Here is a 17,066-nt window from a genome sequence, read left to right on the forward strand (position 1 = left end):
AGTTCAGTGTTGGACAGATCAGTTCATTAAAATGAATCGGTTCAAATGAGTCATTAGTTTGCAATTCGGACAAAAGCGGACGCGTTATGTGTGAACCCAGACTGTTAAAACAACGCAAAAGATTGATCACAGAAAACCCTTCATAAGGATATTTTTCCATTTATTTGAAAGTATGGTTCATGTCAGCTGCGTGTGCAAAACGTCTGTAAAAAAAGGTGCAATTTTTGAGCACAGTTCACATCCAGCAGTAATTCTGGGAAAATATTGTGCGAACGCACCACGTGGAACATGGAGTCAGTCTTCCGACCTTTTACCATTTTCTCAGTTCAGTTGATTTTGATTGATATGCGCGAGTGAGAAAGAGAGAACGGTGATGGTTTTGAAGACAGAGAGAGCGCGCGGCTCTCTGCTCATTCTGACACTCAGTTAACGAGGGCGCACATTAACTGAGTGTCAGAACAAGCAGAGAGTCACGCACATCAGTAATCTATATCAATTTATAAATCACAACAACTCATCAAATAAGGCTTTGGCGGGACAAAAATTTGCTTTGGCCGGCGCCAAAAAAATTTCAATGTAGGAAAACCCCTGGTATTTAGTGCAGTATTTTCATTCCTATTGAGTACAGAGAAATTATTTGTTCACCATTATAGCTCTTCAGGAACCTTTGTTCACATGTGAAACTACGTGACCTCGAGATTATCCGTATTAAATACAATCCTCAATTTCATCTAACGCCGATGACCAGAGTGCAAGCAGTTTGACGGACAGTTCGATAGAAACTTGCTGCCAGGGTGTCTTAGAACAGAGAGCTCATTGTGCGAGTAGTTTATGTCTGTGTGTTTGTGTGGTCACAGTAAACTAGAGCCCTGGTGCGGATGTCGTTAAGGCCACAGGGGCCTTCCTGGGGGTGGCGACGAAAGAGTTGTTAAGGCGAGGATCGTGTAGTAGCCTGTGCAGTGAAGGTGCACTGAGGACAGACCTCAGGTCAGTCTCAGGATGCTGGGGTGGGAGTGCCGTCAAGTCAAATATAGAATCCCCAGCATTCTTGAGGCCATACCCACGGGTCCCGAGCTGTTCCGTTTATTCTTAACAATTCGCCACAGAATGTAAATGTCCGCAGAAATTTCTGCAAGCCATAAAATCCCCGAAAATGACTTAAGGTTTTGGGAAGCCATTTAATGTCGCTCTGCTCAGGGCCGCCCCTCCCGTTGGCCCCCCAAAACAACACTGGGTTCACAGAGGAGTCATGAGAACTCCTCAGAAGGGTGGAAGAGTCAGCAGAAGTACTTACGCCATGCTTGTCAGCCAGATAGTCGAACAGCATACGCCCGTCCCTGGAACACAGAAACATTTTCAAGTGAGCAGGAGTGGATGAAATACACTTACTTTTAAAAGGTATAAATAAAACATTAAATAAAAATCACTGTATTTTTATGGAATTCATACATTTTGAAATTAAAATAACATAAAAATGTCAAATAAAATATTTCAATGCACTCCAACACATTGATCTATGTAGACTAGATCACATTGGCAACAAGTTCAGTACAGTTCAGATTTTTCATTTTTTTTAAAGAATTTCACACTTTCTGAAGAAAATGTGATCTAGAAATGTTTCATGGTCCCCCTCAAAAAAAGTGATAACTTTGTCAGCCAAACAAGCATAGTAAGTCTGATTACTTATAATAGCACACATTTTTCAACCAGCCTTATGATTTGATGTATCATTCATTACAAACTTTGCAGGATGAATTACACAACGACCTTTAATACCAGGGTTTAGAAAAATCAAAGAATCTAAATAGGAGCCTTAGTTAGTAACACCACTTAGGAAACTACACTAATTAAAGAAAGAATAAGGTAATAAAGAAATGAAAAACAAAAACATTGAGTCACCTCCTCAGGTGAGATGGAGTAAGAATCTTAACTGCAACTCATTGAGTTTTGGCAAAATGCTCGGCACGGGGGGCTGGTAACCAAGCTTACCGCACGACCACCTCCGCCAAATGTGGCCGGCCTCTGAAGAACTCAGCAAATGAAGCCATGCGTCACTGTGTGCTCCAGACAGAAAGAGGAGGTTGCACGTTTATTTTATTTGTGGGGAGGTTCAAAGGCTGTTTATAAAGACATTCTTTTGCAAAACTGCTTCTGTTCCATTTTACCATTATCTGACAGATGCTGGGATTCCGTATAAAGACGAGCCACCTCCCTTACGCCGCAGCAACAGTGGTAAAGTGCTAAAACCTACCTATCACTTTTATGTAACTTATACTGTATGTTAATAACCTAAGCAGACACAACCAATAACAGCAACAGAAAATTTCTGCAATTGTCTGATTTATATTTCTATTCCATTGATCTGGCGAGCTAGACAGAACAGTCTGATCTACCGGCGATTTGATTTCGCCCTGCAACTGTACATTATATCTACTGCTTCTGTTACACTTTTGTTATCACAGACTTATCCACCTGGTGCGATATTGGCGGGTTTAACATGATGACAGAGAAACGATGAGTCGTTTCCCGTTGAGCACACCTCATGTGGTCTGATTGGTTAAAGGACTATTCAATTGCGTACAGTTATTTAAATGGCCCCACTTTATATTAGGTGGCCTTAAGTACTATGTACTTACATCAAAAAATAAGTACAATGTACTTACTGTGTTCAAATTGTATTGCAAAACACCTTTGCTGATATTGAGGTGGGATACGGGTAGAGTTAGAGACAGGTGTGGTGGTGTGGGTCAGTTTAAGGGTAGGGTTAGGTGTAAGGGAAGAGCCAACTGTGTAATTACAAATGTAATTACAGAAATTACAGACGTAATTACATGCAGGTGTTTTTTTAAATGTAAGTACAATGTAAAAAACATGTATGTACACAATAAATGCATTGTATCAAATGATTAATTAAAGATTAATTACAATGTTAGTACATAGTAGTTAAGGTCACCTAATATAAAGTGGGTCCATTTAAATAATGTCAGTTGATCACACCTCGTGCATTGGAAAGTACAGAGCAGACTCCTTAGACCAATGTTCAGTCTTAAATTGAGCTTGGTCTGGTGATAGCCAGACAGCTGGTAAGCTTCACCCTTTGTAAAAAAATATAAATGGTCTAAAATCTTTGCCTGGGAAAACCCAGACAACTTCTGGCAAATTTAGATTTGTTCTGCAAGTAGTCTGTCAAAGAGCTTATTCAAACCCATTTCCAATCTGTCGAAAACACGGTACCAATCAAAAACATTTGGGCGGGCTTTACACGATGACGACAGCGCAAGCGACAGTGAAGCAGGATGCCGCTGTGGAATAAAAACTTTTCCTTTTTTGTTAAAACCTAAGCAAAGAACAAAACTTGGCTACCAGAGGTGGATTGCACTGGCTACTTTGATGAGGAGGATGGGGAGTGTAATCATGAGCTAACACCACACAGCAGCTCTGGATCTGGCCTTTCTGTGCTTATTTCCTCACACGATCTGGTTATCATGTAAAAAAATGTAAATAACTAGCATAACTATGCTGACTATGTCTGAAAATGTTCTAACACATCTGAAATGACTGAATTTGAATAAAGTTTGCGAGACAATTGTCCAAAGACTATAAAAAAATATTGCAAATCTTGTTCTAATCACAATAAAAATGCCTTACAACGTGGACAAATGCAATCAGAGCTTGATGTTTTCTGTTATACCCGTCAAGCCGAGATGTTTCAGTCTGTCTGAAATCCTATTAGGTTTTCCAAATTTTGCAAAAATGTTGATGGAGTGGCGGTGGACATCAGCTATTATTATATTTATTTTATAACGGCAAAAGTCTTCAGAAGCCATTGCAACATCTTCCTCGAAATCCCCTGAAAAAGATTCTCCGTTGCTCTGCTATGTCATCGTCTGTTGGTGACACCCCTTGAAAATTATGTCTATGAAGTTGTGTCAGACCATAACTCACTCCTGAGAATGGTCTGGTTTTAACGAGGCTACTAAAATCTTGGTTCACATCAGGAAATAAGGAATTATTCACCTTAAAATGTAAATTCTGTCCTTTACTCACCCTCATGTCTTTTGAAACCTTTATTGAGAAAAGACAGAAAATGTATTTTTGTAAAATCAGATGAAAGACAACAATTTGCAGAATGCGTCGCTGCCCTGTGAGGACACTCCCAAAGCCACCGCTACTTGATTACTGATCACTTTCCCACCGCGTTAATTTCCATAAAATCAGTTCCGTTAGAGAACAGACACTACAATTAAAAACTGAACGTGTCTGTTCAATATAATGACTGAGTCGCCGAGTGAGTGTCACGGCACAAACGCAGCAGGAGTCAGATTGCATTCACAGCCATGAATGAGCTGAATGAGCTCTCGTGATGAGAGCTGAGGTAAATGCGCCCGCACCATCATTCGAATATACTCCAGAGTTTCTACTGATACCCGGATGTAGTGCCAGAAGACGCAAATACGAACTCTCGCGCGCTGAGAGAAGATCCATCACTGTGTGTGCATCATCCGAGAGCGCGCACACGTCTCACAGCGTGCAAATATTGAGTTCTCTTCCAAGTCTTGCGCTTAAACGGACAAACTCACACAACAGTATGTCAACATGTCCATCTTGATGAGTATCCAAGCAGACGTAGTCTGAATATGCCTCAAGTGAACTGTTACTGTATACAGTCGAGAAAGACGAGCATATCCCTGCACTAGGTCTTAAAGGGGCTGTAGACTTTACTGCCTTGTTTAATGTCAAAAAAAGGACATCACTTACTGCTCTTGATTAAATAGATTTTGTAAGTTCAATAAGTATTAATCTTTAATTTAAACAGTTAAATATGCAGTTATTTTACATTTGATTACTTTATTCAATTTCTGTACCTTTCTGCAGGCCAGTAGACGTATTATTATTTAATGTACACATGAATGAGGTCAAGATAAACATTTTAGTTTGAATTTTATTTTATACTGTGGATTGTTGCAATGTACTAAAAAAAAATTGCATAATTTGTAAGTTGTGATTTATTTGAAACTTTAATATTAATTTATGCAATTGCAATGCCTTGATTTTTAGTAAAGTAACTCAGTCATAGCCATAAATGCAATAGTACTAATAATTGGCATAATTTATTTCGGTGTTTCGGTCAATAATTCTTATTTCAGTGCATCTCTACTGACAATGTTCTGCTCGGTATGTCGTCAACACGCTTCAGAAGATGCCAAAACTAATAGTCTCATTGTTGGGACTAAAAACCTAAAACTGGAAGCCATAAAAGACCACAAATCACCCAAATGCCACATCCAGGTAAAAAAAAAAAAAAAAAAAAAAAAAAGAGAGCACAGAGCCCTACTCATTTAATGGAAATGTATATCAGTTCATATTATATATATATATAATACTGTGGGAAAAAAACAAAAGAAAGCAAGAAAAGAAACAAAAGAAAGGGTAGAAAAGCAAGCTAGGAACAAACACTGCCCGTGTGTGAATTATAGACGCTGTGAATTCATAGCGAGCGGGCTCATGCTCTCTGCACTGCTTCTGTCCTACCGACGCTTGCATGTGCGCCGTAAAGATGGCGTTATAGTCCAGTAAAATGTGACTTATAGTCCAGTGAGACTTATAGTCCCGAGAAAAAACACAGTAATTGTACAGCCCCAATCCCTATCACTGCCACTATATGGAAGAGAGCAGTGTGAACATTCCTGAAGTCTCGTTTTGTAATTCACACAATATATTTTTTTTTTAACTATACATTTAAACAATAAATATCTACTTATGAGAACAAATATCGACATTGCTCTTTTAAAGTTGTTTGTTTTGTCACATAAAACCTGAATAGGACAGTCATTACTGAGCATTTCTGCATTTGTCCAACCTCCTCAGCTCTCACCAGGTACCTCCAAAACTAACAGTCATTCCATGTTTATCTGTCTGCTGAGGAGGACATTACATCTTTAGCCCGTCAGCTCTCACCACCTCCCGTCTGGGTTGAAATGCGGAACAGACAGGGCAGGTTTCGCCACAGAGGTCAATGCATTGGTGCTGAGGGAACTGCGAGATAACTCGGCCCTCAGCCATTCAGTGCAGCTCATCAATCAATCACGCTCAGTCTGTTAAAGGAAAAAAAAATAAAAAAATCCATCGCCACTCCATATGTCCTAACACTCCTGAACAATGGTCCTGACAGATTTCCAAACATGATATCACCTGCTTACAGCATCTGCCCCGTGAGAGACACTGTCAAAGAGCTGACCCAGTAAACATCCGACTGACGTAGTTTCAAAGAAACATGTCGCACACAAGCAGCTATTAACAAATAAAAGAACAAATAAAGACAAGTCCTGATCTGCACTTCCTCGTGGTCGTCTCCAGACACCAAAAAATGCCCTCTGAAACCCGAAATATTCAGATCGAACAAGTAAACTTCAAAGTCGCTCGTTAATGAAGAGCAGACATCCATTTGAGTGGGTTAATTAAGACTGCGCCTGGTTCTAAGGCCACATACTTAATCCTAAACTGTGATAAAAGCATGTTTTGGAGAACGAAACGCAAACTGGTGTTTAGAAATGTCTAGGGAAGGCAATACCACCTACTGAGATTTCTCACTGTAGAGACACCACAAACACACATCGGTAGCCTGATAAAATATATGGGAGCACGGTGCTGTATTAATGCTAGTCAAAGCGATTTAAACAAGCCATTAACAATAACTAAGTGCAGATCGTGGCCTCAGCTACTGCCTCTATATCTACAGGGGCCAAAAGACAAAAAAGATAAAACAGCTACAACAAAATGTGATTAAAAAAATTAACTGTATAAGTAATTAGAAATGACTGATATAGCAAATACATTTCAACAAACCCCAAATATTAAACTTTGGAATATACCTTGTCCTGCAAGGTCTGTGTTGAAGATATGAATGATACCTTAAATCATTCGGCTTTTTAAGGTGAGGTACAAGTGTTCGGACATAAGAATTTGAACATCCTACAATGCCGGGTCGCCTTCTGTGTGAAAGCAACCACGTCCCGGAATTGATTACAGAATTGAACCCGGGTCGGGGACCTAGTAACATTGCGGGATTCGACCCGGGACGAGCGCTGTGTCAACAAAAGCCAAAAACAAATGCCGCAACGTGTACGTAGTTATCGTGCGACTCCTAGAGCTTGTTTTTTCAATAACACAACCCTGCAGTGCCAGAAAGCTAGTCAGTGTTTTAAACGCAGAGAGTGTTCGTATACAAAAGAAACTCAAATTAAACAAGCAGAAATGTGCGCAAACTGGACACGAGTGGAGACCACGGAGCTCCTTACTATCCACGCTGAAGCTGAGATCGCTCGCCATTATAAGTCACATCCGGATGTCACGTGTCAACTCGTTCCGGGACCATTACGGGTTGTGTGTGAAAGCGCACATATTACGGTATTTCGCTGGCAGTGTGAATGAACCAAATCTAGCGGCCCGGGAACAAATGCTGAGTCGCATTATCCGTGTATTTGCCGGAATCGCAGTGTGAAAGGGGCTTAAGTTTCTAACTAAGCTAAATCTGCTAAACCCACAAAGCTCAGTTTAATATAATCACAAAAGCATAAAACTGTTCACTAGGGATAATAAAAACATTGGTAATAAAATAACTAAATATATTTACATTAATAAATCTACTTGAATCGGTAACTTTACATTTCAATAATAACAAACAATATTGACATAAACACTTACTGATCTTTATTAGTTTATTTATCACTTTGACCGTTTTTGAATAAGAACTCACATTAAAGCTGCAGTCCGTAACATTTTTTGGTTTAAAATTATCCAAAATAAATTTGAGCAAAATACACAACAAACCAGTACTTAAAGGGGGGGTGAAATGCTGTTTCATGCATACTGATCTTTTTACACTGTTAAAGACTTGGAATCCCATACTAAACATGGACAAAGTTTCAAAAGTTAAGGTGGACGTTTGATGGGAGTATTTCTTTGTCAAAAATACTACTTCCGGTTAGTCATAAGTTTCGGCAAGTTTTTTGCGATCATGCGTCCCCTTGACGTTAATGGGGGCGGAATTTCCTTGTATGGGCCTTACGGACAATTGTACCGGAAGAGCGTGAGAGAGAGAGAGGGAGAGAGCGAAAGCAACAGCCTACGCCCATCAAAGCGCTGGCTCGTAGGCTGCGCTGCACAGGTGATGTGCACAATTACAATGTCACCAAAAAAGTGCGTTTTTGGTTGCCAGACCAAGACAGTCCTGCACAGATTCCCCAAAAACCCCGCGTTAAGGCAACAGTGGATGTAATTTGCTTTTCCGGATCAGCAACTGAGTTGCGCGAATGTTTAAATCTGTTCGCTGCATTTCAGTGCCGACTGTTTCATAAACAAGGCCCAGCTCGACGCCGGATTTTCCCGATCGCCTAATGCTGAAGGATGGAGCAGTCCCAACGATAAAGGTCCCAACGTTAGAACCGCAGGCTGTGAGTAAGACTGCTTCAAATATCTGTGTTTTTGCCTATGCTCATCAAGTAGCCCAAACATGATCACGTATAGTTAATTGATCAATGGAGCATGCGATGTGTAGTGCGTGTACATTTGTTTAGCTGGCCACTATATGTGTAACTTTATGTTTGTGTATTGTAAAAGCACTCCAAACAACAATACACAAAGAGTGGGGAAATATGTTGAACTAAATAAGCACGCTTCTTCATTCAAATGCGCTACTATTCCGTGTCTTTCTATGTAAACACTAACTTAGCCTGCCGTGCAAAACCAGTCCACTTACTAACGTCTACACAAACCACGCGTAAACACACAAACACACGTGCACAACTGCACTTCCCACATGTACACCTTCAAAGACAAAAATACGACGATATAATTCAAGTATAAATATGTAAATAACACAAGTCGCTAAGCATATTATATAGTTAGTGTATAACTTGTACCACATAGAGACGTCCTGCTCTAGTCGTTTTTGCTGCTGCTCCTGTTCAACTTCAGCCTCTGGGTCTGATTCCGGATCATAGATGTATGGCTGTATCTGATTAAAAGCCATATTTTTATTTTGAATAAAGTTTTTTCCCGCTGTTAGGGATGGCAGCTTTACGACGCACTCGACTCAACACAATACCAGCAGCGCGCACACGTCATTATTTAGCTCCGCTCACACGACACGCCCCCACCCGCTCGGCTTTTTTCGGAAAGACTCGGAACAGCGCATCTTTCTTATATAATTATAAAAAAAATAAAGACTTTTCGGAGATATGCAGGATGCAATGCTACTCTATAGGTACTCAAGATTGACATGACACTGACTGAAACTGAGTGTTTCACCCCCCCTTTAAAATGATCTCCTTACCATAGCCCCATTCACAATTATAAGCTTGTAGTATTTTATAATTAGAGTGGTATGGTGGATTTCTGTGGGAAACGTCTGTATATATAAAGAAAGAGTCCGGATAATAGTAACGCACATGAGGAGCATGTTCTTCAGCGCATAATTTATAACCTTTACTCACAGCAGCTTGAGTAATTAAACATTATTTGGATGGTGGATTGTAAAGCCTTGTTTATACTCGACTAGTCCGCATGAGCGCGAGGGTGCGCGCGGCAAAAATGACGCCAAAGCGGAGTGGGAGGTCGTGCGTGTTGGGTCCGCAAGACCCCATTTCACCTAGGGGTGTGACGGTTAGTATAACCATGAGACCGACGGTTATAGTTAAACACCGTCACTAGAACTCTATAACCGCCAAAACAGTGTTATTAAAATATTTTTACAAACATAAAAAACAAACAAAAAAGATGCACTCTGGGGGGACATTTTATCAGCTGACGAGGGAAATGGATGCAGAGATAGTGGTGCTTCGGAGGCTGCTACTGCTGGAGATGATTCGGGAGAGGTCTGTGCACCACCCCCTACCAAGAAGAGAAATTTTGGAGATGATCTCAATAAACGAAAGTCTGAAATCTCTGCCCCTTTACCGATCAGAGCGTGCGCTGACACAGAGTTAACCCGCTATCTCCAAGAACAACCAATTGACTCTACGGCTAATCCAGCATGGTGGAGAGACAATGAAACGCGCCATCCGCTCTTAACAAAATTAGCACGTAAATACACCAACATGCTTCACAATGTACACGACCTGACCGAAATGACTTTTGAGTGTGCATCCTTATATGACGTACACAGTGCGCGCCTTCACCACTGAAGAGCGCACGTTGCACTTACATGCACCAAGCTATAATGTTGACAAGAGAGGAAAGTACATTTTTCTGAGGGATAAACTTTTTTTTAATAAGAAGTTATGAAGATAATGTTGGCATAATGACACTGTCCCTAAACCTACACATGTAAGCAGACAAACAACTACTTCAACTGCACCTGACATTAGAATACATTTTTTCTGAGATTAAACTTTAAAACAAATAAATAGCTTTTATAAAACCGTATAAGTCCTGGTGGCCGTTGAGAGTTGCTATGGCACAAGTAAACTAATTCCAGCTGCTGGAGAGGACGGTGTCGACGCCTGATGCGGTAGACAAACTGAAAGCTGTGATGATGGCATAGTGGAACTTCATATTGATTAAGTTCATAACCTGCTGTTTCAAACATTAAGTTAACAATTTATTTTTCCATACAGGCTGTGGCCTGAGTCCTGTTTATGACTGTCAGACTGTTAATGCATTTGTGATTGAATCTCTATATATAAATAAACCTATAGCAAGTAGCTAGCAGTGTCTGCTCCCAGTGTCTATTAACTAAATTCAGTCATGCAATGCTAATGCTGTTAACATTAACATTTTGAGAACAAAGTATAAAAATAATAATTTGCAGTCTGATGTTATATGATGATCGTTGATAGCACGATTTATTGTAATGTTTTGTTCTCAAAAGTGGCAGACAGGTTACTTATTTGTTCAGATAACATTTTCTGCTGAAAATTATTTGTGTAGAATGTGTGATTCTGAAGTACAGTATCAACAGTGGTGAAGGGGTCTGACAGCAAAGCCCCACATTCTCCTCAAAACATTATTCATCTGCGCTGAGGAGCCGCAGAGATGCACTGATGATAACTCTGTAAACAACTGCAATTGTAGGTTTCAAATAGAGACGGCGACACAGAGGCAAAACTTAGACTGCAGCTTTAATATTATTTAAATGAAAGCTATGTCATTGTATTTTGATTTGCCATTTTAGTGGTCAATTATAGCACATAAGATTTTGCTGTGTTCATGATGAAACTTTGTAGTTCATGAGTTAATTAATTAAAAGCTAATATTGGCCTAAATAATAAAAACTGACATTAGAAGAAATATTAACTTGTCAAGGGTTACTTTGAGTAAACATTTTTGGCCAAAGAGGTTCGGCTGGAGGGAAAGAAGGAAACCCCTGCTATAGAGGAAAGGCAGAGATTCAAATATTTAAACTCTTTGACATTTCAAGCCTATAGTGGTCTCATGATCCGGTCTAAATTATTTTAAATATAGGGGCTGAATCAGTCACTAAGTCATTGCAATGCCATCTCTTCTGTCTAGGTTTGATGGCGACTGATTGAGAGCAGAACAATGTCTTTTCAATCCAACATAATCATCAAGTATCCACTGTCTTTAATCCAGCAAATTCCTCAAACTGCTAACGGAGACAACTATTTGAGAATCTCTATACTGTTTTCAGTGATCGGTGCAACAACCTTTTAATTAAGTAAAAACATCTTTAATCCCTAATACACCACATATCTAAACCTAAAACATCTAGATGGGTCGGCGGCTAGAAATGAGGCACATCCATCAAAGAAAAGCAAGCAGTGGATGACGACTCCGTTCAACCAAAATATTTTAATTACAGCAAAGTCAGCATCAGAGAAATCAAAAAGTAGACGCTGTGAAACTCACCACAGGATGCTCTAACATTTTGCTCATCTGAAATTTGCAGAGTGAAACCATACACTCATCCACATGGCAATTTCAATCAAATGTGAACCGATTGTGATTACAAATGCCCGCTGATGTTCTGCCATCCACTTAATTAAATGGCACTTAAGCCAGACCATCCAGAAAAAGAGCCACAAATGTTCTGTTTGGAGTATCGTCTAGCATCGAGCAGGGCTTCATCCACATCCCTGAGGACTGTCTTGTCTCAAATGTGCAATTGAACACTGTTCAACTTGCATTAGATGAACAACAAAATAACTAGAGTACCATCTCAGCTGTTGCTTGGAATAGACAATGACTAATCTACTGTCATAACATTAAACGATTCTCCACAGTCTTCTTCCAGTAAAAACCACACACATGTAAAGGTCTACGCAAATGTACTGTAAAGCACAGAAAGATCCATTTCAATTTAAAGAAAACCACAGTACACTAAAGCATGTACTACTAAATACCTCATTGGTTATTTGAAAAAAAAACAGGCTTTGAAGCATGTCCATGGTCAAAAACAGATTTTACCACAAAAAAAAGCTTCACTTGACTGACTAAATTAACTGAAATAAAGTAAATACAGTAATAAATCAGTAATAATAATACTATAATAATCCTTTGTTGTTTTATCAACATAAATGACACTGCTGCTTTAAGCGCTAGTAGGAATCTGGATCCATTATGATCATACTGTTACACATGACTTCTCAACTTCTTGTTTACTTAAGACATAACCGACTGCATATACAAGAATAAGTCTCAGCAAGACTGAAATTGATATATTTTTCTGTGTTTTGACCGATAAAGCGATATAATGGCAGCTTTACTCTGTGCGCATGTAGAGAAAACCATCTCTCCGGGAGTGCAAGTGCTGAATGGTTTAAATTCGCCCTTCAATGTTTAAACTGACAACACTTAAAAAGACATGCAAATGATAAACTTTAGTGACGATATAACACTGGCTCGACTGTGCCAGTGACAAGCGCCAACTGTCCCAACTCACAAAACGACACAGCACCGTTGAATCACAGACGCAGTTTGTGAAATTGCATCTTGTGAAAACTTTTAAAGGGATAGTTCACCCAAAAATTTAATTGTGATGTTTATCTGCTTACCCCCAAAGCATCCAAGATGTAGGTGTGTTTGTTTCTTCATTAGCACAAACACAAATTAAGATTAACTCCAACCATTGCTCGTATAATGCAACAAAAGGTCAAAAAGCTGGCGCGATCATAGATAGATAGATAGATAGATATATATATATATATATATATATATATATATATATATATATATATATATATATATATATATATATACACATAGATGCCACATTCGACCAATGCTAGACTGGGAACGAATCACAGACTGGCTTATCCACCTGGCACGCTACGGATGGGTTTCACACGATCACAAATAAGAGAAATGATGGGGCGTTGCCTGTTGATCACACCTCTTGTGGTCTAATTGGCTGAAGGACTATCCAATTGCGTACAGAGTTATTTGAATAATGAATAATTGATTACGCCGCTTGTGCAGTAAAAAATACAGAGAAGCCTCCCCAGACGAATGTTCAATTTTAAATTGAGCTTGGTCTGGTGATTGCCAGACAATATATATCCATGATCGCACTGGGTCTTTGACCTTCTTCAGCGGAAGTAATGGCATTGGGAATACTAGATGAGATTTGTCTGCTATGAGGTAAAAAAAAAAAAAAACTTCAGTTTCTTGCAGAAACCGATCGTTTCTTGTCTTAAGACATCAATGTGTCGCCACGAGCCACAGGGTTTAATATAAATTCATATGTCTGTTTTTTATTCTCATAATGGCTCTCATTGAAAACACCCCATTGACATGCATTATATGAGCAACAGTTGGACTTAAAAATCTTCATTTGTGTTCTACCGAAAAAACAAACACAGCTACATCTTTGGTGCCCCTGTGGGCAAGCAGATAACATCAAATTTTCTTTTTTGGGTGAACTATCCCTTTAAAATGACTGATTTGATTGTATAATCTGTGTGGATTAATTTACTCAAACAACCTATATGGTAAGGTTAATAAATGTTTGCAGGAATTTCCTGCATTAAAGTGTGAGGCCTGCGGGAATGATTAAAATGATGTGCCAAAATTTGAGCCCTGGGTCAAGTAACACTTTTTGCATTTATTGTATGTTTTTTTTTTTTTAATTCCTAAAAGAGAATTTTCTTTAGTCTCAAACTAATTAAATGAAAGCAGCGATCACAATCTAAACAGATGTGTTAAAAGGAACATCTCACAAACGGCTCATGTCCATTAATATTTAGATAATCAGATACTGATCGTCTCGATTCATAAGACCTCAATGTATCATCAGAAGCAACAGTTATTCATTTTGTTTTGCCTGTGTTTTGTTTTTTTGTACTCCCATAAATGTTAGCCACTCATTTGCATAATATGAATCACCAAAGACCATAGTTTCAGTAAAAAACTGAAGTAAAAAAGTCATCCACATAAACTATCCCTTTAAAATAAAAAATAAGACATTGTTCGAGACACAATTGAAAAGGTTAGTAAGTGTGTAATTTCAGCATTTGCTGTACCTTGTAGACTGCATCTGCCTCGTGGTCTCTGGGTCCTCAAACACCTTTACAATCGGCTCCGTGTCAGCTTGCAGTTGTTTTAGTTGAGCCACAACTTCAGTCCTCTTCTCTCTGAGAGCTGCAAACAGGGGACGCATTTTAGATATGAATCTCATACAATCGATTCCAGTGCATCACATTAAGCGTCTAAAACCTGTGAAATACTCTGCAAGAACAAAGAAATTGGTTTGTTTTTAAAGAGGTGGCAAGAACAAGAACAAAGTTCGTTATGGCCAGTATAATTCATACTTCACGAGAAAAGCAGGTGCCGAATATCTGCGTTTCTCCGCATTAACCATGCCCACTTCAAATGTCTGACCAATCACACATCAGTTCTCAGACACCCTCAAGAAAAAAGTTCTGCTCAGGCGATGTGTCGAGAACAAGCTGCGAGAACTCCCAAACCAGGGCAGTCCTAGGAGCGAGAACTTTTTTCTTAGTTCTTGCAGAGTATGTTGTAGCCTTAACTGAAAAACATTAGAAGTGAAACCACTCACAGCTGGGTATTTCTTTGTCAGGATATAAATTCCTGTATACATCCATGGCAAAGTCCACCATGTTGGTGTCACTGAGAAGATCCAGCTTTCCATGGAGGAGCTCATTCTCATTGTAGATCTAGAAAACAGTGAGTACATTCATGGATATATGAGAATGCATATATATGCATATGCATATGCATATATATATATATATATATATATATATATATATATATATATATATATATATATATACACACATTCACACACGTTTTTTTGGGGAACAATTTTATTAATGTTTTTTAAAGAAGTCTCTTATGCTCACCAAGAGTGAAAAGAGTAATTTTGTGAAATACTAAAAAAAGTTCTCATTTAACATTTTAAAATGTAATTTACAGTATCATTACTCCAGTCTCCAGTGTCACACGATCCTTCAAAAAATCCTTCTAATATGCTGATTTAGTTCTCGATTATTTATTAACAATTATATTTGCTCAATTATCAAAAATATTATATTATTATTGTTGAAAACAGTTCCTGCTTAATATTTCTGTGGAAACTAATACTTTTTCAGCATTGATGATACATTTTTCTTGAGCACCAAATCAGCATATTAGAATTTCTGAAGGATCATGTGACACTGAAGACTGGAGTAATTATACTGAAAATTCCGTTTTTACAGAGGTATAAATTATTACAACAAAAAAACATTTATTTAAAATTGTAATTGTTTCACATTACTATTTTTACTGTATTTTTCAACAAATAAATCCAATCTTGGTGAACAAAAGAGACTTTCAAAAACAGCTACACAGCATTTCTTGAAACTTTTTTTGTTAATACGTAACAAACTGCTACAATATAACGTCATACATTCATGAACAATGGAATCTAAGGCCCCGAGCCTCTTTTGCTATTTCAATAAAGCTGCATCTGGGAACTCAATGTAACTTATTTTTGAAGGAAAATGTATTTATAAAAGAATGTAGCCAACGCAACATTGGCTTGAAATTGGCAAGTCAAGACAAAGTGACAGTTTTATCAGCCGGTATGAAACTCTTTCTTGCTGCTTGGAAAGCTAGGCAGCTCACAATGTTTTGCTAGCATACACAGCTAACACATGACTAATAAACGAATTCGTTAAACCATGGTAAGACTGTCTATTATTCAGATCAAAGATTTTTGGTTTTGTCACTTTCCTGTACTCACTCAGTAGTACTTTATTACCGGCTGACCCATAGTTATAATTGTGCGATTTACAGACTACCGGACGTAACGTTACCGGTGCGGCACCACTGTTGCGGCTACATACCCGCGCACGTGGTATTACATATGCTTCCTTCTACAAACAAACAGTGCTACAACACGCTGAACGTATACGAACGTATGTTACACAAGTACCTCTTTTACTGAGAGAAATTCCAGCAGTGGAAAAACTAGATGCCTGTCCAAAAAGTGGGCGATTTTGGTGGTTAGATCGTAGTCCGCCATGTTGACAACGGAAGAGGACGCGCTTCAAAACCGGCAAAACTTTATTTAAAAACAGCAATCTGTGCGTACAACGCGCGCCGTGCAACGGCTGTATCTGCAGGTGTAGCAAGCTCACGATCTCATGGAAATGTTCAAAGAATTATTTGTGAAACATTTGTAAAAAAAAAAAATAAAATAAAAAAAAGGTGTAGTAAGCGACAGGTACAAAGTATCAGAGAGAAAATACCGTTTTAAATTGAATATTGTTTACTTTACGGCAATAAAAATATAACAGAATAACATTGCAAAGTAACATTGCAAACTTATTTGGCTATTATCTGTACTTCGAAATAAAATAAAATATTTGTAATTAAATACAGTTAGATAAAAAAAACTAGGTTTATTATTAAATAACTATACTTGACTAATTCAGCTCTAATAAAATACAATAAAGTTACCAAATCAAACAGAATACAATATTTTAATAATACAATTTACTCAGTTGCACTTATAGAAAAGAATAAGGTTAAAACAAAATAAAATAAATTGAGAAAAAATTAAACCAATTAGTAGCACAACTTTTTTTCGATGTTGATAA

General features: G+C 38.4%; 1 protein-coding gene across 1 annotated transcript in view; it reads right to left on the minus strand.

Annotated features, from left to right (window-relative positions):
- eif3ea (eukaryotic translation initiation factor 3, subunit E, a) overlaps window positions 1-16,548 on the minus strand; it is a 58,429-nt gene extending 41,881 nt beyond the window's left edge. Inside the window, exons 1-4 of the mRNA XM_067448272.1 lie at window positions 16,400-16,548; window positions 15,017-15,134; window positions 14,481-14,598; window positions 1,295-1,337 (exon numbers count right to left, since the gene is read on the minus strand). Coding sequence (XP_067304373.1) covers window positions 1,295-1,337; window positions 14,481-14,598; window positions 15,017-15,134; window positions 16,400-16,489 — 369 coding nt within the window. The 5' untranslated portion in view covers window positions 16,490-16,548. The remainder of the gene's footprint in view (window positions 1-1,294; window positions 1,338-14,480; window positions 14,599-15,016; window positions 15,135-16,399) is intronic.
- Between the last annotated feature and the right edge of the window lie 518 nt (window positions 16,549-17,066).

Source organism: Pseudorasbora parva, chromosome 7 (genome assembly GCF_024679245.1).
Source record: "Pseudorasbora parva isolate DD20220531a chromosome 7, ASM2467924v1, whole genome shotgun sequence".
Lineage (NCBI taxonomy): Eukaryota > Metazoa > Chordata > Actinopteri > Cypriniformes > Gobionidae > Pseudorasbora > Pseudorasbora parva.